General features: G+C 40.6%; 2 protein-coding genes and 1 long non-coding RNA gene across 3 annotated transcripts in view; 2 read left to right on the forward strand and 1 right to left on the reverse strand.

The window, feature by feature from the left end:
- The window catches only part of LOC125313590, a 108,406-nt gene extending 86,849 nt beyond the window's left edge, over positions 1-21,557 (reverse strand). The window contains exons 1-3 of the long non-coding RNA XR_007197253.1: positions 21,421-21,557; positions 13,560-13,584; positions 4,577-4,583 (exon numbers count right to left, since the gene is read on the reverse strand). This is a non-coding gene — a long non-coding RNA (uncharacterized LOC125313590). The remainder of the gene's footprint in view (positions 1-4,576; positions 4,584-13,559; positions 13,585-21,420) is intronic.
- Positions 1-25,116, forward strand: part of LOC115753688 (disease resistance protein L6-like) — a 420,087-nt gene that overhangs the window by 91,492 nt on the left and 303,479 nt on the right. The window lies entirely within an intron of this gene.
- On the forward strand, positions 7,874-11,188 carry LOC125313584 (disease resistance protein L6-like). The gene is made up of 4 exons (XM_048273265.1): positions 7,874-8,131; positions 8,243-8,807; positions 10,504-10,845; positions 10,926-11,188. The coding sequence occupies exons 1-3, from the start codon at positions 8,002-8,004 to the stop codon at positions 10,532-10,534; spliced, it is 726 nt and encodes a 241-aa protein (XP_048129222.1). The 5' UTR covers positions 7,874-8,001; the 3' UTR covers positions 10,535-10,845; positions 10,926-11,188.

Here is a 25,116-nt window from a genome sequence, read left to right on the forward strand (position 1 = left end):
AGCTTCTAATTGGTCATATCTGGTGATTTTCTGCTGATCTCTTCAAGGATTTCTCCAAGAGAAGACTTTGAGTAGGAATCACCTAAGAAGCACGGACGTGTGAAGAAGGCATCCGGGTCTGTGTGGAACACGTGTCGCATACCGACACGCGTTCGACACACTCTGACACGCGGTCAACGCGTGTCGGGAATTTGACACTTGGTCAACAGCCGTCGACACGCGTGTTGGGTACGTCGGACACGTAGAATGCGGACGGTGCAGAGGAAGATGATGGAGATGGCGGCGGGGAGCCACGCGATAAGGAGGAGGAGGGGCTCGGAGCGCTCGCCGTAGGAGGCGTGGTAAAGCTGGGCCAGTATGGTGTCACTCAGGTTGACGAAGCCCTTGAGGAGGTTGTTCTCTGGAAGAGGGAGAGAGATAATTGTAATGAACAACTCTTCCCGTCAGCTGAAAGTCGCCGGCCTCCGAACTTGGGCCACGGCTGCCTCTTCGCGAGAGAGAGAGAAAGCGGAAGAGGAAGTGATGATAGAAAGACGAAGTTTGAGAGAGAGAAAAAGGAGGAAGCCCAGTGCTGATTGGGGTTCGGAGCGGGAAGGGAAAGGGGAAGGGGTGCGTGTGTGGTGGGGTTCAATGGAAAAAACCTTTGGGAATAAAAGAAACTCTCGGGAGTTGTAACTTGGAAGAGTAACTTGACGTTGACAAGACTCCGTGGAGGTGAAAAAACCACTTTGAAGATAAAGAGACGGAGAGGAGAAATAATGAATATTTTTCATTTAAAATTTTAAAAAACAAAACAATTTCGCTTAAAAATGAGGTTTTTTTTTTTTAACACTATTCTAAAATCTTTGCATACCTAACAAAATAATTTTTTGTAGACATGTATATATAAAAATATATATTTAAAATACAACATGTCTCAACGTGTCAAAATTTTTTATTTTTTAGAAATAACGTATCGACGTTTCGTGTCGTGTCGTGTCGCGTGTCTCGTGTCCGCGTTTGTGCTACTTAGAGAATCACTAAAGCTGGTGCTATTGAAAAATGACGTAGCTGCAAACAATGGAACAGTAGACCACGCTACATGCATATACACTTGAAAAAAATTCAAGAAATGACGGTTTCATCAATTTTTGTGACTACGAGGTGTTATTGAGCTTTAGAGAAACGGATAATCGAGCAGGTATTTCCGGCTTCCTTTATATTAGCCTGATCTATGCGGGAATTCATGCTTACAGAGATGATCAAGAGGTGTGCATCGGGGAAGAGATTGGCCCAGAGCTTCTCCAAGCAATCAAACAGTCAAGTATCTCCATACTCATCTTCTCAAAACAACTTATGACTTTAGAGAAAGGTGTCTCGAGGATTTGGTCTCGTGCTAGAGTGCAAGAAAACCAAGGGCAAGAAGATCATGCCCATTTTCTACGACCTGGAGCCTTATGAGGTTTGGTACTGTTAATATCAAATATAGTTTGTCCATCGATACACGTGCTTTAAGGCAAATACCAGAGCGTGGGTAGGTCATGTGTGTGGCACGTGGGGGCTATCATTTAGTGATCAACCTACTGGAAGGTGTTCACGCCCCTGCCGACGATGGCATCTATTAACGCCACGTGTCCAGTCCTCCAAAGACGACGATGGAATTGAAATAGTTGTGGACTCTGACGCCAACAAAGCCAAGAATTTGTAAGATACATACAATATGCTAGTAATTACCACACATATAAATTAGGTTATGAAAGGATTTTTGTATCACAAATATTTGTAAGTAAACACTATAATATGCAGCTAACTTGTAATATACCTACAATGTGCTAGTCATTTCTACATTTATAAAGTAGGTTATAACAGAGTTTATATTGAATTAGGTGTAGAACTGTTTCACAAAGCAAGTTTCTCTTAACATATAAATTGATTGATGTTGATTTTTAACGTCTAGCGGAAGAATGACCATCAACAGTTATATAAGCCCCAATATAGCTGCAGGAAGAAAAGCAAATATGGAAGCAATCGATAAGGATCCTTTGAAGCTGCAACTGTTAAAGAGTAGTGAGCTATTCAACCATTATAAATACCACCAAGAATCTAACAGGAAGGCCCTCGATAAATCAAATAGATTTATTTTTGTCTTTACTTCCCGTGATGCACTTTAAATTCCTTACCTATAGCTTTCAGTTATTTGTCGTCGAGTCAAACTTTGACATTTATCTTATCCTAGACATTCTACCGTTGAGTCAAACTCCAATATAGTGTCGAACCCTTCTCAGCTCTTGTTTTTTTTTTTTTTTTTTTTGGTAATCCAGGATCCGCCGGTCGTAATCGGGTCAACTCACCACCACCCAAAGGGCCTTCTCGGCTCTTGTTGTTGAGTCAAACTCCGTAAAAGCTTGTTTACATTGGTTCATTAGTAAAAATTGTACTTTATAAGCCTTCTCGTCACGTTAAACTCCGGTTCGATTTACGTTTGTATATTTTTTTAAGATTTTGTCTGTTGATCCTATTTTCGTGGATCACCCATGTTTAGAATTGCCACAGGACCCTTCTCACACATTTAAAAATAAAAAAAATACTTTCGGTAAAAAGTATTTCGTGGTGAGAGAAATTCCGGCGAAACGGATACCAAATAGGCGGGTATGGACAGGCCTTCATCGAACACAAAAACAAGAGGCGATGCAACATGTAACCGTTAGCGAGTGGAAGGCCACTCTCAGTGAAGTCGGAGCACTAAATTGTGGGACGTAAAACGCATGCCCAATGGGTGATTACTTCTAAGATTAGGACCATTGCAATAGCTTGTATCCTCATAATACAAGTTAACTCTGATCGAGTCCAAGCTGAATCTGTGTTGTTTCAAGTATTGAAGCTGAATGTATTTCTAGAAAATTTAGAAATCATTCATAAATCATGAAAATTGGCATTGTTCACCAGAATTTAACTTTTTCTAAGCTTAAACTATATGTTGTAAGTCCATTTTCATCCTTTTTCTCGTCGAATATCATTATTTTTAGAAAAATACTGATAACATCATTCATTGTCTATGAAACAAATGAAACTCAAATTCAGCTTGTAATGTCAACAAATTGGTTTGAGGAAAACAATATCCTTCTTGCTAAAGAGAAAATCGTTTTCCTCAGTCTAAACTTGTTTCTTTCAGCCTATGGGAAAACGTTTTTCATCGCTTGAGTAGTTTTCTGTCATTCAAATTCTAGAAAGTCTGAAAACAATATCCTAAAAATGACTTTTGGTCAATCGAGACTCTAAAAGTCATTCCATGTCAACATTTTTATTGTTGAGATGCTAACGATGTTGCCATGTGCCTACCACCATGAATATTGATATAAAATTATATGGGAAGCATCCGTGAAATTGCTGATGAACGTTATACAATGCATTAGATGCCGAAACACACAAAACCACGCTTTCGTTTAGCTTTGGAAAACAATGGAGAGTGTGTACTTTTCTTTTTAACAAGAAAACTCGGCATTGTGCTGTGTAAGATGCATGGGAACACATGCCCGGTCTCCCCTTGAGACTCAAAACTCCTCGAGAAAATTTATGTTCTTGAGAAATGAGAAAAGTTGAACTTGGCCCTAAGTATCCTATAAGTGCCAAAATTTATGTACGGCGCTCACTTTAGTACTAAAACTTTCAAAACGATCACTTAAGTGCCAAATTTTTTAAAAAACGATTACTTCAAGTGTCAAAACTTTCAAAATGATCACTTATGTGCCATTTTTTTTGAAAAACGCTTACCTTAGTACCAACTCCGGCGAGCCACATTAGCTCAAATATTAATAAAAAATAGGCCACATCGGATTTCCGGAGAGCCATGTTAGCTTAAATCGGATTTGGTGTTGAAATGAACGTTTTTAAAAAAAAATTGGCACTTAAATGATCATTTTGAAAGTTTTAGCACTAAAGTGAGCATCGTACACAAAGTTTTGACACTTGTAGTGTAGTTTAGCTGTTGAACTTGCCTTATTAAAGGAAAACACTGCTAGCAAAGTACCTGTCGCGACCTAAAAGAAATTTTTAGCCTAATGGATTATCATGTTAATTTAATGACTAACCTAATACGGACTCTCCCATGTCCTACCAACTCGTAACTTTGGTTAATTCAAATGATTTTAACATTGGAGTCGCCGCTAATCATTTTGGGTAGGTTGATTAGAAATCTAAATAAAAATAACGGTAGAATTGGCAACCAGCTCACTAAGTAAAGGAAGACGTGAATGGGAGACGACAATATATCTTTCCCCACGCTTTCGTGTTGTACTCTGGCTTTTACCATAACGTACGAACTCTTAACTTATCATGCGGTGTCAAGACTGAGTTGGTCTCTTGCACAATGTGCTTTGAATGATCATAATTAGCAATATATCCTCTGAAATGACGAAGAAGATTTAGATTTTCAGGTTTCCACTAATGTTTTTTTTTTTTTTAATGATCGAGGTTCCGCGAAGCCGGCGAGCTTCGTTCAACACAGCGGTGGAGCACGACTAGTCCTCGGGAGGGGCTAGCGCAGGAGCCAACCACCACGACCCCCCACTTAAGACATCTAGGCCGAGGAGTTTTGAACCCGGAACCTCTTGTGAAAGGAACTAAACTCAAACCAACTCGGCCACCGATCGGTGGGTAGGTTTCCACTAATGTTAATTCCTGTATATCAGTAAAAAGAAGGTAAAAAGTTTACGACACTCGTTGCAAATGCTGATCAGGGTTACATGTCAAAGCCAAGAGGAAATGATGCAAGACAAGGTCATCATCTGTTTCCAAGATGCTTGATTTAACAGTTAATCTGCACAAGTCCCTGCCACGAAGCGGTTGAAGTACTTGTGCAGCCAGCACTAACGCCAATAACACTCTGTCACCTTAATACTCACACTTGCTAGAAAGCTCAACCAAAATACCTATTAAGTATTGAGGTGTGATTCGTATTTCTCTGCGACAAGAAAGCATGTGCGTCCCGCTCTGGCGGGGGTCTCAAGAGAGCAGCACCCCCTGGACACCAGAGGATTTTTACAATTTAAATCCGTAATTTTTCATTAGAAATTTGAGTTTAGGCTAATGAATAGCTATTGCTATATATTCTCTTTTTCGCTTGTAAAGTAAGGGCCTGCGTGACAACTATTCTGATTCGAAAAAGTGATTATGATTAGAATTGGTTTTTCTAATTCTATTACGTGGATGAGTTTTAGAGAATCAGAATGTGTTTGGTAATTGTATAAAATTTCTGTTCTCAGAGCAAAAACGCGTTTGGTAATCGTACAAAATTTTTGTTCTCGAAAATAATTTCTCTTCCCAAATTTTTGTCATTTAAGTAAAATAATTACGTAGTTACTTCGTGAAATTTAATCCTACATTTCGAATTAATTGAAAATTAATTCATAGTGATTCTTTTATATAACGTATCGCATATTGCATATAATATTTTTTCGTGCTATTCCGTCTAATTATCGTGTCATAACGATTCATTTTAAGCTTAAAAAAAGGGATAGACCGCGTTGAGTTAGTGTGTGATTTCAGATTAGCTTGGGCCTTTGCAGGCCTATACCAAATCACAATGAAGGAATATCAAATTCAATCTTAGAGTGATCGATAGCATCTATATGTGTACATGCAAATGGAGTCGCACCGGTCTTTAAGGAAGGTAAATCGGAAACCTTATCGAACGGTCGGGAGAAACTGTTCGATTCTACGCAACCAAAGAAATCTAGGGTCCGGGGACTTGGTCATGTCGGTGTTCCCACCGACGGCCTTTCAGCACCGAAGTTGAGTTTTTTCTAAATGTTTTTCATACAAAATTTTAATTAATTTTTAAACCTATGAGGTAAGCTAATGCTAAGTGTTCACGCCGGTTGTTTTTGTCTTTTTCCAAATTTTATAAAACTAGACTAAGTCTAAAGTACAACCAATGAAGTCAAGTGCGCAATCAAGGAATCATGACATTGATAAATTGCATCATAAAATCCTAATGAAACCCTATCGGCTTAGAGAAATGTGATTCGGGTTTAATTTCAAAATATTTATGATTTTCCTAAAAAAAATAAAATCTATGAAATCTAGGGAATCTAGGCCCAAATTCATGAAAATAAGATCAAATTAGCTTAATCTAAGCTTCTTCTATTTTTAGGGATTTTTTGAAATTTTTATGATTTTTTAGAATTTTTTTAGAATTTTTTATTTTTATTTTATTTTTTATGATCTTAAATATTTTTCTTTGAAAATGAGAGCTCGTTATATTTGGGTAGAGTGAAAAGTGATGAGAGAAGCGAAAGGGAAAAGTGAGAGATGTTGGACTTCATTCTATTTTATGATTCTCAAAAGTGATTTTTTTTCTAGAATCAACTTTATTTTGGTCTTGTTTTTGCTCCAAAACTATTGATGGGAATAGAATCAACAACAAAATCATTTACGTTACCAAACATGATTCTCATCCTTTTTTATTTCGGGGAATAGAATCAGAGAACCATAATCGTTGCCATGCAAGCCCTAAGTGATGTAACGAGAGGTGCGAGGTACTAATTATAGTGGAATCCTCTCTCGAACGAAGCCATAGTTTAATGGTGAATCGGGATAAAATCTCGTGTCTCAATTTTTTCATTCTCGCTCGTTTTACTTCGTTGCGATTGCGCGCCGAATCCTAACATTAAGTACATTGGTTTTCTGGTGATTTGAAAACCTTGGGCAAGAATTCAAACAGCCACCGTAGTGCAGATTGTAATTCTAATTTTTCCTATCTAGTGAAAAGGAGACTGAAGGGCCAAATCTCCAAAACCAACCTTAGAAAGGGGTAACTTTCGTTCTCGAGATGTGAGAAGAGTCGACCTTTTATTGAAGCGGACGAGCTCGATCGGTCTTGGAGACCGACTAACGCATCACAGCACGTGAAACGTTGGTAGTACCAATACTAACTTTTCTACCGAAAGCTAGTGTCAGTGCGAAAATTGTTTAGGGGAGCGGAGTAATTGTTCTTTCCTAACCGTAGTTCAGATGAGTTTGGAGCCTAGTGCTACTACTTTTTCAAAGATCGTTTCATGTGTACATCTTTATTTCTGGGATGCTTGACAATGTCGGCATGTGCATGACCTGATATTGATAGATTAATTATACAGGAAATTGACTTTCGTGTCCATTCCTCCCGGGATAGATTAATTGCATTTTGAAGAATCATTCCATGTGAAGATGGCTGACAAAGTTGGCATGTGCCTACCCACCGCGATTGAATTATTGAGCAAAAAGTTATATAGGAAGCATCCAATGAAATTGCCGATGAATCTTATATAATGCATTAGATGCTGAAACACACAAAACCACACTACTGTTTAGCTGTACATTGGGAAACAATGGAAGGTTGTACGGTGCATTGTTGATTTTGTCAACGTCTAATTACCACGCAATTTCATACTGAATTCACCAACATCCCAATTGAGTGGTTAATTACCAGCTCTTGTTATTGGTATCGTAAATAAGTTGCCAGCACGTTCAAGAATTTAACGCCATTTTTGATGAATTAGTAAATTAACATATCCCTAGAACCAACTGTAGAGTGATCAAACAAACTAATAAAAAAAATTCATATATAAATTGTCCTCGACCAAAAATGGTCAAAAAATTTAAAACCGAAAGCACTTGAGTGCTCCCATCCTTTTAATATTTTACTTTAGCCACCGAAAGCAGTCGATTGCTCCCATCTTTTTAGAATTTCACTAGTTTATTTACACAGACACACACACACACACACACACACACACCCCCCAACCCCCTTTTTTTTTTTTTTTTTTACAATTGTGTTATGACGGTGAAGATAAGGGATAAGGATTGATCGAGTTGGAAGGGACCACTTTCGGTGTTAAACTTTGACTTTGACAGGCTGTACTGGATCATTGACCAATTCTAGCAAAACTGGCCCTCGACCCTCTGCAAATTGAGCCAATCCTGTCTTCTGCGGTTTACGACCCACAGAGATCTCCATTTGTGGTTCTCGTACACACACTTGTGATCATGGTTTCCCAACTTTTTTCATCTCTTGCTGCCCCTGCTTTTGCTGCTCTGCTGTTCCTTTACTTCTTGTATAGAAGATCAAGGGAGATCAATGCAGCTGCAAATGATGGAACTGCAAGAGGCGATTCTGGCACTCCGACTCCAACAGGAGTATCTGAAATGGCTACTTCATCAGGACCAGCTAAGGATGCAGCTGCAAACGACGGAACGGCAGGAGGCGATTTTGGTGCTCACACTTCAATGGCTACTTCATCAGGAGCAAATAAGGATGCAGCTGCAAACCATGGAATGGAAAGTGGCGATTCTGGTACTCATACTTCAACAGAAGTACCTGAAATAGATACTTCGTCGAAATATGACTATGAAGTTTTCTTGAGCTTTAGAGGACCGGACATTCGAGCAACTTTTACTGACCACCTTTACACTAGACTTACAGAGGCAGGAATCCGCACATTTAAAGACGATGAAAGTCTCCGCATGGGGGAAGAGTTTGCACCAGAACTTCTCCAAGCAATTAAGCAGTCGAAGATCTTAATACCTATCTTCTCGAAAAATTATGCCTCGAGTCCCTGGTGTCTCAAGGAGTTAGCCCAAATGGTCAAGTGCAAGAAGAATAATGGGGGACATAAGATCATCCCCATTTTTTATGATGTGGAGCCTGCAGAGGTTAAGCACCAAATTGGGGATTATGGACAGGCCTTTCGTTTACATGAAAGCAAGAAGCGACATGACGAAAAGATTATCACAGAGTGGAGGGCTGCTCTCAGAGCAGTTGGGGAAATAAACGGACACGACATTCGAAACAGGTGACTGCTTTCAACGGTCCATCTCATATGCCTTGTATCATTAAACTCAATGCATTTCAATCGGTTTCTCTTATAGATTTGTGTTAGTTTTGTGGAAATTGAATTGTATGCAATTAAAGTTATACTGCAAAATCACACTAAATAATGGCACAATCCCAATTTTGTCCCATTTCATTCCCAGCAACATTTAAAGTCAGTTCAGGCCATTCATTAACCCCAAGTTCCACCGCTAATTCCTCTAAATGGAATAAATTGTTGAAGAACACGTTTATAATAGGTCTGTAGTTTTCAATGTGGTCTTGTCAGAGCATAGTTTTTTTCAACTCAGGTTTCTAACTCGTTGCCCTTTTGACCTCTAACAAACACTAGGCGAGAAGGTGAGTTTGTGAAAACATTCACGCAGGAGGTTTTCAATGAGTTGAAAAAGGCTTCTCTAGGAGTATCAGGCTACTTGGTTAGTGTCGACAACCATGTGGATGCTATCATGGAAATGATAGGTGCTGAGACAAGTGAAACACGGATTATAGGAATCCACGGGATGGGTGGCATTGGAAAGACAACTACGGCCAAAATCATCTACAATCAGCTTTCAGAAAATTTTGAGAATTGTTGCTTTCTGTCCAACATCCGTGAAATGTCAAAAACCAAGGGCATTGAATACTTACAGAATCAGCTCATCTCAAACATCGTCAAAAACAAATGCATAGATATAAGAAGCTTAGATGATGGGATTGAGCTCATCAAAGACAGGTTGTCTAATAAAAGAGTCCTCCTACTTCTCGATGATGTGGAAGAAGAGAATCATATTCATGCGCTTGTATGTAACCGTGAATGGTTAGGCAAAGGGAGCAAAATTATTATTACTACCAGAAGGATAGATGTTCTTGATGTTCCAGAAGTGGACTATAAGTATAAGCTTACAAGCATGAATCCCGATCAATCTCTTCAACTTTTTAGCAAACATGCCTTCGGAAGAGGTTCCCCTTTAGAAAATTATATCGACCAATCCAACAGAGCGATAGACATTGCTGGAGGTCTTCCGCTCGCTCTTGAGGTCATAGGTTCACTTTTATGTCGTACTAAAAAGGAAATGTGGGATGCCACATTGAAGATGCTAGAAAGTATTCCTCATGATAAAATTCAAAGTAAGCTGAAAATAAGCTATGATGCATTAAATTTTCGCCAACAACATATGTTCCTCGATATAGCTTGTCTTTTTGTTGGGTATGACAAAGACATTACGGTTCATTTCTGGAGTAAATCTGATTTTTTCCCGGAGGTAGCTATGGAAGTTTTGCGGAATATGTCTTTGGTGAACATTAGTGAGGATAATAAATTATGTATGCACGATCAACTCAGAGACCTTGGAAGAGAAATGGTTCGTGAAGAAAGTGGCATGCAGATGGAGAAGCAGAGTAGAGTGTGGGATCCTAAGGTAGGGTCAGATTTGCTGAGGAAACATAAGGTAAATCCGCCCCGATATAAATTCTCAGTATTTATGGGCATATTTTTTTGAAAAAAGCCAGTTACTTTTTGTTTTGTCTTATACCATTAGTACTTCCTTGACTTATATTTTTGCTCTTTCAAGATTAAAGGAATGATAGTACTGAACTCAACCACTTAATATAGTGGACTTGATAAATGCGTTCCCCTTTGATTTTTTTTTTTTTTTGTTTTAAACTTTTCCTTTGGACAGGGAAAAAAAGAAGCCGAAGCTCTTCGTCTAGACTTGGACCATCTGAAGCAGTATCGTTTTACCTATGAGGACTTTGAGAGCATAGCAGATCTACGGTTCCTTCAATTGCACGGTTCAATGAAAAATTTTCATGTAGAAGAGAGGCTTCTTTGGCGCGAATCGCCATCAAATGTTCTTCCGATTAGCGAGCATTCAAGGCTCCTCCCAAAATTACGATGGATTTCATGGCCTGGTATCCCCCCAACACTTAACATTACAAAATTCTCCATGGAGGATGTAGTTATTCTAAATCTATCTAAGAGTGAAATTACGGATGATTGGAAAGGGTGGAGCCACATGAAGGTATGTCATATGCTAGACAACACTTAATATTCTGTATTGTTAGATTCAAAAGTAATCTCGACATGATTTTCCTTTTACAGGTGATGAAGAGATTGAAAGTTCCGGATCTGTTCAAATGTCGGAATCTTCAAAGGCTGCCAGACGAGTTGGGTAGAGATTTTGCAGACCTTGAATACCTATCTGTAAGCCAATGTGATTCGTTGGATAGGCTTCCGGATTCATTCGGAAATTTGAAATCGCTGATTGAGTTGGATATATCCTTCACACGCATCAAAGAACTACCAGATTCCATCGGAAATTTGGAAAATTTGAAAGTAGTGAATATGTATGGTACTAACATAAGCGACATACCCGACGCCCTTTGGACGATTGGGAAGCTCGAAGAAATAAGAGCCAGCAAAACAGGTCTTAGCCAGTATCTACATGGGAACATTGGCAATTGCATCTACCGGAATAAATCCCTGAGGATCTTGAGATTGACGAGTGCAGAAATATTCGTGCTACCGAGGCTTCCTGAAAGTCTCATCGAATTAGAACTGGAGAAGTTGTGCATGGACACATTTCCAGATCTCTCAAACCTCACTAATTTAAAGGAATTGGATCTGTGGTTTTGCGACCGTGATTCTAATGGGCTTGTGGAATGTCCGTTGCCCCAGTGGATTGAGAAGTTAAGCAAACTGGAGTCTCTGCGCCTCACCTCTGACTGTGTGACTACCTCCTCACCAGCAGACCTGATCCTCCCTCGGCAACTCAAGTCACTTCGCCTCTGGTGCCCTAATCTGCGTTGCCTCCCGAGGCTTCCCTCTAGTTTATCCTCCTTCCATTTGGACCGTTGCAGCTCACTTTGCACGATGGAAGATCTGTCCCATTTGAAGAAACTATCATCTCTCCGGATTGGGAATGCTGCAATTGCAGAGATTCAAGGCCTTGGTTGCTTGGAGAACCTCCGAGTTTTGCACATGTCTGACCTTGGACAGGTGAAGATACTACCTGATATGAGCAAGTTAGACAAACTGAGGAGTCTTCAAGTGTGGCATTGTGCTAATCTGGTTGAGATTGAGGGCGAGCTACCACGGTCTTTGGATGAATTGAAAATTCGTGTCTGTCGTTCGTTAGAGAAGTTGCCAGATCTATCAAGCGTGATGGGTAAGGACATAGCCGGTTGCGATAAATTAAACCTGGAGGCAGTTGTTGGATACGCTCGAAAGAATCCACGAGAATTGCGGCTTAGACACATTGAACAGCTGCGGATGCTACCTGATCTATGTACTCTAAGAAACTCAAGCGAACTTAGAGTACTTCACGTAGCAAATTGTGGTAATCTGGTTGAGATTCAAGGCCCACTACCACAATGTTTGGAAGGATTGACGATTTTTTCCTGTGAATCTTTGCGGAAGTTGCCAGATCTGTCCGGCTCGATGGGACTGCGACAGGTTGTCATACATGACTGTGGTAATCTGGTTGAGATTCCAGGTAAACTACCACGATCTTTGGAAGAATTGACTATTTGGTCCTGTGAATCTCTAAAAAGGTTTCCTGATCTATCCAGCTTGATAGGACTGAGAAAAGTTTCCATACTTAAATGTGCTAATTTGGTTGAGATTCCAGGCGAACTACCACCATCTTTGCAAGAATTGACTATTTGTTCCTGCAAATCTTTACAGAAGTTGCCTGATATGTCAAGCTCGATGGGACTGCAAAAGATTCGCCTAGGTGAATGTGATAATCTGGTTGAGATTCAAGGCCAACTACCACAATCATTGGAAAATTTGAGGATTTCTTCCTGTAAATTTTTACAGGAGTTGCCTAATCTGTTGAGCTTGAAGGGACTGCGAAAGGTTGAAATAAATCGTTGCAAGAAATTAAATGTGGAGGCAATTTCTTCGCTTTGCTCGGCGAAGTCAATCGAATTTGTGGGAGAAGTGGACAAATCTGAATCTGAATTTGAGAGAGAAGAGGATGAATTTATATCTGAAACGGAGGGAGAAGATGAAGAATCTGAGGTAAAAGACGAGGAATAATCGCACATTCTCTTGAAAGCTTCTTGAAGCTTCTTGATACACGACCACTAATTGTTTCCTTGTGCTCAGACTTTAAACAAATTGAGGTAACTTATTTCATCTGACAATCAATGTTTTCCCTTTTCTACAATCAAATTCTTTCACGGATATGAACAGAGAAGTTTCGCATGCACTTTTTATTTACCTTTTCAATAGTTGATGACTGAAAATCTGATGGAGGTAAAGAGATTATGATTCCTCTGTACAACCAGAGGGTTCTTAATTATGTAGAAATATTCGTTCTCTTTTCCTAGTGTTGGTTCGGCTTTTTCGGCTATAATTTCTTTGGATGGTTTTTCTTTACTTTTATGTTTCCCAGCTGGAGGTATGCATGTCGATTTTCTGCTGCACATATTTCGAAGTTGATATCCTTGCTTCGCAATGGAGATAACTTCGTTATGCTGTGAACAATTAGATGGAAGGTCATATAACTATGGTTCTCATCCTGGAACTTAACAGCATAATCAACTCATAGATGCAACTGTGAAGAAGACACAGTGTATTGAAATATGCTTTTGTTCAGTTTATGTTCCAGGAAAGGTGTCTTTCTTACTGGGATTTGCAAATGTTATGGAGAAGTTATGAAATGAAGAAAGATGAATTTCACTTGGCTAGCAGCGTCAATAGTTAGTGCAGCAAAACTTCCAATGTGACAGGAGAGACGCGCTACTTAGCTTCTCTGAGGTATCATAAATCATCTTTCAGTCAAAGGTTCATATTTCAGTATTGCCTGTGAGTAGGACATATCAGAAGTCTCACTGGGGTCAGAAATCATGTAAATGGACTATTGTGTGATCTCCATTATCCCCTACCTTTCCATTCACCTCGAGAGATGCTAGAGTACTCATAGGTTTTAAGATTGACAATAAGTGCTAAGGGAGACATCTGAAATGAGCGGCTTTTTGCCAGTTGGTTTCTAATGTTGCTGAGAGGAATTAGAGTTCGACAAACTTACAGAAATCTTTTTGTGCAGGGAGCTGTGGCTAATTGGGCAGCTACACAAATGGAGACCGAATAAAGGGAAATGGAGATGACATTTAATCTTGACTAAATTCTCTTTCACAATATTGGGGTGGTGAACTGTTAATTCATCTGTTGAGAGAAATGAAGATTAGTGAGGGAAGGCGTTGCCTATTGATGAAATTGTTAAATCTGTTGACCTCAATGTGAAGTTTCAGTTGAATGTTTGGCCCTTTTGTTCCAGAGAAGAGAAATCATTAGAGCAGGGCAGAGGGATTCGTTGTGCAATTTGGGGCATCATGTAATGTTTTGGGGGGGTAAAATTGCCATTTAAGCAAACCTGATAGTTTATGAATCTTTTATTTTGGGGCCGTAAGAATGAATATTGCACTTCATCTGCTTGTGTGTTCTCTTCATTGATAGGCAATAGAACTTGCTTATCTGTTATCCAAATATTCCTTTACGAGGAAACACTTGAAGGGATTGTCTGGACGGGGAGATAAATTGTGTGCTTATAGAGATGTTCACTTGTTCTAGTTGCTCCTGCCAAAACCAGTTCATGGACCTTTCGATGGGAAAATGGTGTTCAAGCTAGTCCTACTCATGTGCATGATAGGCACTCAGAACACTAGAAACACGAATTGTTGGGATTCTATTGAATGGGCGGTGTTTCAAAGTCCCCTCTAGCCAAAATTATCTACAAACATATTTCAGCCAAAATTATGTACGATGATAATTCAGAGCTCAAGGGCATTCAGTACTTGTAGAATCTCTTCCTTTTCATGATGTTGACTAGAAGAAACAATTAAATGCGCTCGTGGGAAATATTTATGATATTCAGGCATTACTGAATTCTTCAATGCTAACAATGAAGAGTTGAAGGATCTTGAAATTCTTTGTGTACTCCGCACTGTTCGTCATTGAAGATAATCTCTTCCGATGGTCATTTGACATCTCTACCAAGGCTATTGTGATGCCCTGAAAATTCAACTTAGAATTGCTCTAAGTTGCAAAATGACCAAATTGCCCCCAGCGAAAATGCGAAATGGGCTTTATTGATGCCAAGACGAGGAATTATGACCATGGGACCCACGTCATCTCATCCCCTCCTAAGTCAAAGTCGGCAACCCCTCCCCTCCTCCCCTCCCCCCCGCGCCCCTCTCTCTCTCTCTCTCTCTCTCTCATTTTGGACGTCCACCGCCTCTCCTCTTCTCCTTTTCTTCTTTTTTTTATCTCTTCTTGGGTTTCGCTCGTTGCTTTCTTTCATCACCCGAACACCTCCACCTCCTCCTTGCTCCGTCCACCACCATGTCGGGCCACCATCATCGTCACAATAGCCCCGGGAAACTCGAACAGCCCCTGCTCGCTAGTCCCCTGTCCTCTGCTGCCCGACGTTACTGCTGCTGCCTCTCGTTGCAGCCACTACTCGGCCACCTGCCCCGGCCTTCCTCAGCTACCACACCACCGGTATGACCCCTTTCGACCACCGTATGTCGCCATACGGCCGCCAGCAGCTGCCGAGGGAGCTGCGAAGTCCAGCGCCTCCCCTGCTCTGTTTTCCGACTCTGTTTCTACCCTTTCGCTTCTGTTTGGCCTCTGTCCAGCCCCCTCTGCCGCCTCCAGCTCGCTGTCCCGACCACCTCCGACCACTCTGCACCGCCATATAGCCATCCAAAGCCCCAAGACCCCGCAGACCAGCCCCGCAAGTCACAAAACTTCCTGTTCTGTTCACCGACTGCCCCGTTCTTCCTCCACCAGCCCTGTTTTATTCTGGTTGTTGTTGCCCGAGCTTCCTCCGACCACCCTAGACGACCTCAAACGACCCCAGCCCTTCCTGGTCGAAGTTCAGCCATCCCAGCACCTGTCCGAACACCCTCAGCCCCAAGAACAGCCGCCTCAGCCCCGACGCCCTGCTGCCTCTGTTCTTTTCTTGGTGTGCCCCGTTTCGCGCGGGCTGTGGCCTATCCGAGACCGGGCCGTGCCCTGTTTTGACTCGGCCCATGCGCCTGTGAGCCTGGGCTGTGTGCCAGTTCGTCCCGGGCCGTGTCCTAGCCTGTCCACGGCCATGTCCGGGAAAGTTGGCCGAGTGTCAAGGCCCGTGTGCCGAGATCGCAGGCCAAGTGTCCGAGAATTGGAGCCCAAGTGTCCGGTCCCGTGTGCCAGTTTCCTGGGCCGTGTGCCGAGTTCGTGGGCCAAGTAGGCCGAGATTTTGGGCCGAGCGGCCAAGCCCGTGGGCCAAGTTTCCAAGTCCGTGCCGAGAAATTTTCAAGGACCGCCATCGCACTTACCTTGCCTATTTGACGGTGAGTCGACCTCTAATTTTTGGTTAGGTCATTAATTACGTTTGGATTAGTTTATTTAGATTATTAGGTGTTTAGATAACTCGATTAGGGTTGGTTTAGGTTAGAAACTTGGTTTAAGTTCAATGTCCCTAATTGGTTAAGTTAGTCTAATTAGCTAGGATTTTTATGACTAATTGAATAAGATTGATTGATTGAATGATCGTTATTGATTGATCGGGGGTGAGCGATGGATCGTAGACGCGCATACGATCGATTGACTAATCTAATCGGCTAATTTTAAATTGTCTCTTGAATTGAGCTTAAATGTGCATAATCCGATCAGATATTCGTGATTGAATTGATTGACCTGCTTGAATCGATCGCTTGTACCAATTGTCCGATTGAATACTTTGATTGGCCATTGACGGATTGGATGTTCGATTTGGGGGAAAATTACCCCGTGATGCCTGCAGAGTTCAGTACATGATTTCGTTCATCCGTATGACCACATTTGGCGTCAATTGCACATATTGGCATGAAAACGGCCTTGGGCCAAGTCACAAACATATCATGTGAACATATGGCTAAAAATGAAATTATGAATTGATGGATTGCCAAGTGTGCTTGAATGGTCATATAATGGATATTCCCCGACAATGTCGTGCCGTGTTGATTGGAATTCCACAACTTATTAGATGCACGCCTTTCCGTGTCGTCGGATTGAGCGGATGCCTGTCCCGGCTTGTGACGGACCGAAGCCTTTACGGGGATTTCTAGTAGTTCTATGCCGTGTCGATCGGAATTACACGGACTATTAGATGCCGTCGCCGGAAGTAAGGGACGATGCCTAGTTCTGCCGGAAGAGCACCAACTGTCTAGTGTGCAAGGCTAAACGGCCCTTAACAATTAAACCGTATGCAATTGTGATGTGTTCATGGATGAGTATGTGTGCATCTTGATTATGAAATCTGGTATGGGACGGATTGAGTAGAACGATAGAGACACATATTCGCACATGTCCGAGTTATCATTGTATTTTATGTGATATCCTAGCGGATAAGTTGCATGTGGTTGACATATCTACATTGAGACGCGTGATTTATTGATAAGACGTTCGGGACGAGTTGATGTGATGCCTGGCTTGTGAGTTGATTGATATGATTGTCACGTCATATTTTGTATTATATTAGATGTGGCTTCTATCGGATAAGCCTGCATGTGACCGAAAGATTTACACCATGAAACCGTGACTATTTAGTAGGGGTCCTGAGTGAATCAATGCCCTATCCGGGCTTAAGCGTTGACTCATTGATATTTATATCTCATCCCGTCGTGGTTACTACTTTCAGGTTATAACTAATGAAGCTAATAGTTCTTCGAGAAGGCGATGAGGATGAGGGTGACGTAGCCTTATTTGGAGTAGATACAAAGTTGATCTTACCCCGCCCCGAAGTATGGGGCCAATTAGTGTGTCACCTCGGTTGGCTTATGACGTGTCCGTAATTGAAATCATGATTTTGAATTGATGCGTTTTCCTACTTGCCTATCCCTTTCCCATATTATTGTTCGGGAGAATTATACGTTTCCGCATGTGCGGTTAATCTCAAGGGTTGGTAGCGTGCTTGGGACACTATTCTTTTAACCCGAGGGACAAGTAGGCAAGGATGCCACGTGCTCAAGGATTGAGGCGTGATAACTATCTTTCAGAAGCACCATAATTGCACAACTTCCCTGTCGATTGGAGCTCTTCAAGCCTTGAATACTCATCTTTGAAGAAGAATGTAGATGTACACAGAGGCTTCTGAACTCGATTGGCAATTTGCAATCACTACTTGAGTTCGATATCTCCTACACGTGCATTAAAGAGCTACCCGACTCAATGAGAAACATGAAAAGTTTGGAATTGGTGATGGCGAATAATTGTTCCATTAGAAAAATCCTAATGTCTTATGGTTGCTGTAAAAGCTTGAAGAAATAAATGCAGCACTCGTTGAAAGCTTGCAACTTGCAAATATAAATGACACTTGCATATATTGTCTTGAAATTGACTCTAATTGAAGCATGCCGAAGTACCAAGGCCTCCAGAAAGTCTCGTCAATTTACACATTGATACATCCATGACAACATTTCCAGATTTCTCAAACCCGACAAGTTTGATTAACTTGTATTTGGCCATTTGACTAGATGCTTACCCCGTGATCAATTGCCATAGTGCATTGTGATATTAAATAAATTGGAGTCTTTGACTTTGTTGTCTGCTGTTGCAACTACCTTATTAACAGATATTGATTAGCTTTCTCAACAAAAAAGACTAAAACTCCGGTGCGCTAATTTGTTGTGCCTCCCAAAGCTTCCCTCGAGTTTTTCTGTTGAATCTTGCTGGTGGATGAGAACAGTGATGGATCTCTCAAACTTGAAAAGACCGTCAGAATCGAGAATGGAGAACTTTGCAATAGCAAAGATTTAAGGCCTTGATTGTTTGGAGAATCTATGAATTCTGGAGCTCTTCAATCTTGAAACTCATTTGAAAAAGTTGGAAGTTAGTTGCACTAGATTATTGTCGTAATGTGGATTTTGCTCGTCGCAAACTACTAGAATCTCTGGAAGAATTGTTGATTGGCAATCTGCAATCGCTACTTGAGTTCAACGTCTCCTCCAGGACCTCGCTTGCCGGTAGGGGTTCGCCGGCCCCCGCTTGGGGCCGGGCAACCCCTTTTGACCATACCCCACCACCGCTAGCCATTGCCGGCACCGGTTACAAGCCCTTGCTGCTTGGTAACCCAGAAGGTTTTTTTTTTTTTTTTAATTTTCAGATTGTTTGTTAAATTTTAAGCTTATTTTAAAATTTATTTTAAATTAAATCTATATTTAAAAGAATTTTTTTAGCTAATTTTTAAATTTGAATTTATTTTTTTAATTTATTTTAAAGTGTAAAATCCACATGGACTTATTATTATTTTTAAATGCTATTTTTCATTAAAAAATAATTATTAATGACACGTGGCAATCTTGGCAGGAAATTCTCGCCGAAGGTACTAAAGTGATCCTTTTCTCCGACTTGGTATTAAAGTGATCCGATTGAAACTTTTGACACCAAAGTGATCTTCGTATACAACTTTTGACACTAAAAGTGTCCTTTTGCCCAGATTTGGCAAGTTGACTTGAAACTTGGACCTTGTCTAGTTAGTTACTGGCCGTTTTTGCAACCACTTTCTACCTTAAGATGGGTGGCTATAAACTGCTTATGAAATGGGACTATGATATCTTTTGATCTATTCAAAAGCACGATTTGCTTTGGAAATATTCTCTTTTGATGGTTTTGGTTGGTGAATTAAGTTTCTCACAAATAAAAAAGGGTCAAATTGATGCTAGTTGTACTACATTCAAGTGCATTAATTTTGTCAATTTACGCGTTGGTCTTTTAAGTAAGATCCTCGACACTTGCTGGGTTGTACTTTAAATTTGAAGCTGATATCCATGCCTTGTAAATATTAAATTGCTGGGTTGTAAACCTTAACAATGAAGGTCATATTCATATATGAAGGCTTTAATCGGGGACAGAAACTCTGTCATTCACCTTTTGGTTATCCTAGGAATGGACCTTTAGGTTTAAACATTGATAAGAAGAATCGCTCCCTGACAAAAGTCCTATATGACAGCCTGGGCTTTTCATCTCGATAACAAGAAAGAGAATTTATGGGATCTTAATCTGCAGGTTGTTTTTTTTTTTTTTTTGGTAAAGTCTTTATGTGCGGGTTGTTAATACGTACAATTTACAACCAACTCATCAAGTAGAGGAAGATATAAATGACGACAATATATCTTTCCCCAACACTTTGGTGTTGTACTCTGGCTTTTACCTTAACATGCAAACTCTAACTTATCATACGATGTCAAGGACTTGGTTGGTCTCTTGCACAATGTGCTTTTTTTATTTTATTTTTTGTCAAAGCACAATGTGCTTTGAATGGTAATAATTACCAATATATCTTTTGAAATGACGAAGGAAATTTAGTATTTCAGGTTTCACTGATACTAATTCATGCATATCAGGAAAAAAGACGGTAAATACTTACAACTTTCATTCCAAAGGCTGATCAGTGTTACATGTCAAAGCCAAGATGACATCAATTGTTTACCTCCTAAAAGTTGAGATTTAGCAAAGGTTGTCAGTGGAAATGATGCAAGACAAGGTCGTCATCTGTTTCCAAGATGACTTGATCTAACAGTAAATGCACATAACTCCCTGACAGGAAACAGTTTGTGGAGGGTAAGGTTACAGATTGAATAGTGGTCCCCCAAGGCACTCTTTGTTTCACCTTATAAAAAACTGGTTAATTGCATAACCGTGCAGCTCTCACAGTTTTGAAGTTCACGCATCTGCCAATTTTGTGAAGTTCAGTACGAGTTCAATCCCCCAAAAAGAAAAAAAATAAAGAAAAGGAAAGTAACCGGTGATTCAACTCTGATATCTCAACTCAGCATCCACATCCTTCTTAGGTTTTATCAAGTCTGGTAAATAAAGCCACAGGCCCAAGACTAGATTGACAGGCAAACTAGTGAACGCATTCACTCAATAGAAATCCTGGAGTTGTATTTACAAGGATGACATATTCCACTTCATGCTATTTACATTCAGAGTGAATTTGAGTAGAGAGCTCTTATGCATCTTGTGATGGATATGGACAACACATTGATGGAATGCATTTTATGACTGTCACACAGAGGTCCCTGAAGATCTTTGAGAGACCAGGTGCTGACCCAGGATCAGTTTAACTGAAGTTGCTCTTGGCATCGGAGTCTGAGGCAGCCTCAATGCAGAAGCAGAAGGATTCCTCGAAAGCATAAGATTTCCTTTGACATCTTTGCCTCCATATTCCTTCAATCGTGTGGCCATGATGATTTCGCACAATCCCCATGTCTCAGTCATTAACCCCAAACCATAGTAGACTTTCTTTGAGGTATCATAAATCATCTTATAGTCAAAGGCTAATTTATGAGTATTACTGGAGCAGAGGACATATGATAAGTCTCACTGGGGTTAGAAATATTGTAAATGGACTCTTGTGTGATCTCCATTATCACCTGCATCTGCTAGAAATTGTTAAGCCTGGGTGATTATCTACAATAGAAGCCCTTTCATTCACCTCAAGTTGTACCAGAGGATTCTTTTAGGTTTTAAGATTGACAAGAAGTGCTAAGGGAGACATCTCAAACGACTGGCTTTTTGCCTGTTTCTATTGTTGCTGAGAGGAATAGAAAGTTAGTGACACTTACAGAAATCTTTCTGCGCAGGGAGATGTGGCTAATTGGGCAGCTGTTCAAACGAAGACCGAATAAAGGAAAATGAAGATGACATTCAATGTTGACTAAATTTCCTCTCACAGTCTTGGGGTTGTGCATTCATCTGTTGAGAGACAGACACATGAAGATTAGTGAAGAGAAGTCGTTGCTTATTGATGAAATCATTAAATCTGGTGAAATCGATGTGAAGTTTCAGTTGGATTGTTCGCCCTTTTGTAAGAGAAATCATTAGAGCAGGCAAGAGGAATTCAATTTGCAATTTGGGGCATCGTATGTAAGCAAACCTGATTGTTTGCTATTTTTTTTTTTTTTGGTGGGGCCATAAATCTGAATACTGTATTTCATGTAAATGCTTGTTCTCTTCATTGACATGCAATGGAACTTGCTTTCTTTTACGAGGAAACACTTGAAGGGCTTGTCTGGACGGGGAGAAAAACCGTGTGCTTAAGGTGGTGTTCAAGGTACTCTTAGTTGCAACTGCCAAAACCAGTTCATGGACCTTTCCATGTGAAAATGGTGTTCAAGGCAGTCTTAATCATGAGTACGATAGGCACTCACAACGAGGAAACACGAATTGTTGGAATTCATGGAACATCCAGCGTTGCGGATGATCTACAATCAGCTTTCGCATGGTTTTGAGCACTGTTACTTAGGAACATCGGTGAAACTTCAGAGCTCAAGGGCATACGGCACTCGCAAAATGAACTCATTTCTGATGTCCCCAAAATAAAATTGACAGAGAAAAGTAATGTTGAAGTGAAGCGATCGAGACAACAAAAGATGGGCCGTCCGTACGAGAGTACTCGTCCTTTTTTATGATGCTCACCGGAAGAATTAATTGACTGCACTCATGGTAACATCAATGATGTTCCGGCAATACTGAACTCTTTAGTGCAGAACATCAAGCAACGAAGAATCTCGAAATTCTCGGTGCTTCTCATTGTTCATCATTGAAAATAATATTTTCCATTGGTCATATCGAGTCTCTCTCTCAGAAGCACCATAATTACATAATTTGCCGTCAATTGGAGCTCTTACAAGATTTGAATACTTGTCTTTGATAGAATGTATAGTGAGGCGTCTTAATTCAATTGGGAATCAGCAATTGCTCGCTCGAGTTGGATATCTCCTACATTGCATGAAAGAGCTACCCGATTCAATTGAAAATAGTCACAATCGGCTCAGAACAATTTACAACAAGAAACCAGAAAAAAAGAGAGTAGAATTTAAATTAGTTAAGTGTTGGCACAAGATGTTGTACTTGCTACTAACACTTCGAGAAAAGGTATAGTCAAAAGTTCATCCAACCCATGATCCTATCATTACGCTTGTATAATCAGATTCGGGATAAGTACACTATGAGTGCCATAACTTGTGTACGGCGTTCACTTGAGTGCCATAACTTTCAAAACGTTCACTTAAGTGCCATAACTTTCAAAAATCGTTCACTTGAGTGCCGCGTCGGAGCAAAATCGTTCACTTGAGTGCTACATCAACTTTTCCCACGTGCCACGTCGCCTTTCCGGCGTGCCCCGTCAGCTTTTCGGCATTCACGTCGCCTTGACACTCAAGTGAATGATTTTTGAAAGTTATGGCACTTAAGTGAACGTTTTGAAAGTTGTGGCACTCAAGTGAACGCCGTACAAAAGTTATGGCACTTTTAATATACTTTTCCCATCACATTCCAAGATAAAGTTTTGATCTAAAAACTCACCACTTGTCATGGAGAAGAGTATCAATGGAACAAGATCAAGTCCGCAAAGGGATGCCATAGCCCCTCCCATACAATGCCCTGTCACCGTGATATTGATGTCTCCATATAAATCCTCGGCTTTTATAACCACATCCAAAATACGAGGTCGAATTATCGTATTGTGTTAAGCATAATAAAGTCCATGATGAACCTAAGCAATAATCAATAGAGTAACTTTGTCCGAATCAGAAGTATTTACAGCTTGCAAGAGGCTTATCATCTCTAGAACTCACCATGGCCACAGGCATGCCAGGCTAGTTCGTGTCAAGCTGTTTCCAGTAGAGATCTTCAACTCAATTCTGTATGCTGCAGACGTAAATAGAAGTGACCACTAACTGGAAAGCTTAAACAATAGAAAGATGACATAATTTCACAGAACAAAATTAGTGAAGAATGTGTTCACCTCATGACTCCATCTAAAATTACAAGCCCATAACTTTCGTACCTTGGTGGACACGATTTACCCTTCTCCCTTCTTATGGACAGCGGACCCATTTGCCTTATGTACGAGTTCAACGGAGGCTGCTCTTCTTAGCCTGAATTTTCATCAAGTCCTTTGCATGTCAAATGTTGGGGTAGAATTGCTTAAGTAAACACACGTACCTATGTGCTTGAGTACCTCTGAAAGCTATAACCACGGCATTAAGGTCTTTGGCAACCCCAACATGTGCCTACAAACATATATATACAAATATATAAAGGCGTCACAAGCATCGCAAATTGGTAAGTAGCAGGGATGTCAACGGGCCAGGTCGGGCCGAGTCTCGGCCCAGGCTGACCCGGCACGAACCCTCTTCGGGTCGGGTTCAGTTTCTTTTTTATTTTTTTAATTTTTTTGAATCAAAATCACTTGACATGTCCATCGAATGAAAGAATATAAAAAATAAAAATGAAAATAAGATAAATTAAAAAGAAAATGTGGGTGAAAAAAAAAATGCGAGAACCGGGCCGGCCCGATCCTAACAGTACCAAGCCGGCCCGAAAGGCCCGAAAATTAGGGTGAATTTTTGGGCCGGGACGAGTCGGGGCACGGGCTTTTTTGACCCCAAGTAAGCAGTAAGTGCAAAAAAGTGCAGATTTTTTTTACTAAGGTAGTTATGACGCCCTGGATTTTTTACCACCGCAAGATATCTGAATACAATAAAGGATTTGATATTGAATATCAGTTCGTCACGAAATATTGGATTTTAAAGAATTAAGTGACGATATTTGGATGTTTCTCGAGGTGATGATCGAAATAGTTTAGGTTTCGATCGTTTAGTCATCGCGCCTTAGAATTGAAACCGTAGCACTCGAGCTTCGTTATGATCAAACCAGCCCGAGATTGGACTAAATTACCCTTCGTCGGATAGTCGAATATCGGAATTACCCTTGGTTGCAAAAGTACCAAAATAACCTCGGCCAAAGTTGGAAATTACGAAAATACCCCTAGGATTTTATTTGCTAGAAGACAAGGAAAATTATGAAAGTGGGCCCCATCTTATCAATAAGCCCTCCAAGTCAAACATCCTTTTTATATATATATATATATATATATATATATATATATATATCTCTCTCTCTCTCTCTCTCTCTCTCTCTCTCTCTCTCTCACGACCGACTCTCTCTCCCTCCTCTTCTTCTTGTCTTCCTTTTTCATGTTGGTTCTGTTGTTGGTCGAGCCAAACCCCCATGCCTCACCACAGCCACCACCACTAGCAGCTACCCGCTTAGCCTCTATCCACCGCTCAAGACCACCACTTTGACATTCTAAATTTCCCGCCATTTCGATACTAAGGAATGAGAAGTTATCTAACGATGTATTTCGGTCTTATCTTGCTCGGACCCGATCGGTCTTGAGTTAAGTTATCATGAAATGGGATCTCAAAATTGGATAATCGACAATGAAGCATGTCAACATTTGACACGAATT

This window comes from Rhodamnia argentea, chromosome 1 (assembly GCF_020921035.1).
Source record: "Rhodamnia argentea isolate NSW1041297 chromosome 1, ASM2092103v1, whole genome shotgun sequence".
Classification (NCBI taxonomy): Eukaryota; Viridiplantae; Streptophyta; class Magnoliopsida; order Myrtales; family Myrtaceae; genus Rhodamnia; species Rhodamnia argentea.

Bases quoted from the DNA above. Each gene is read 5' to 3' on its own strand.
- LOC125313584 (XM_048273265.1), top strand. From the start codon at position 8,002: ATGGTTTCCCAACTTTTTTCATCTCTTGCTGCCCCTGCTTTTGCTGCT. The intron at 8,132-8,242 runs GCACTCCGACTC...CTCACACTTCAA, and splicing joins AACTGCAAGAGGCGATTCTG to TGGCTACTTCATCAGGAGCA. The intron at 8,808-10,503 runs GTGACTGCTTTC...TCCTTTGGACAG, and splicing joins GGACACGACATTCGAAACAG to GGAAAAAAAGAAGCCGAAGC.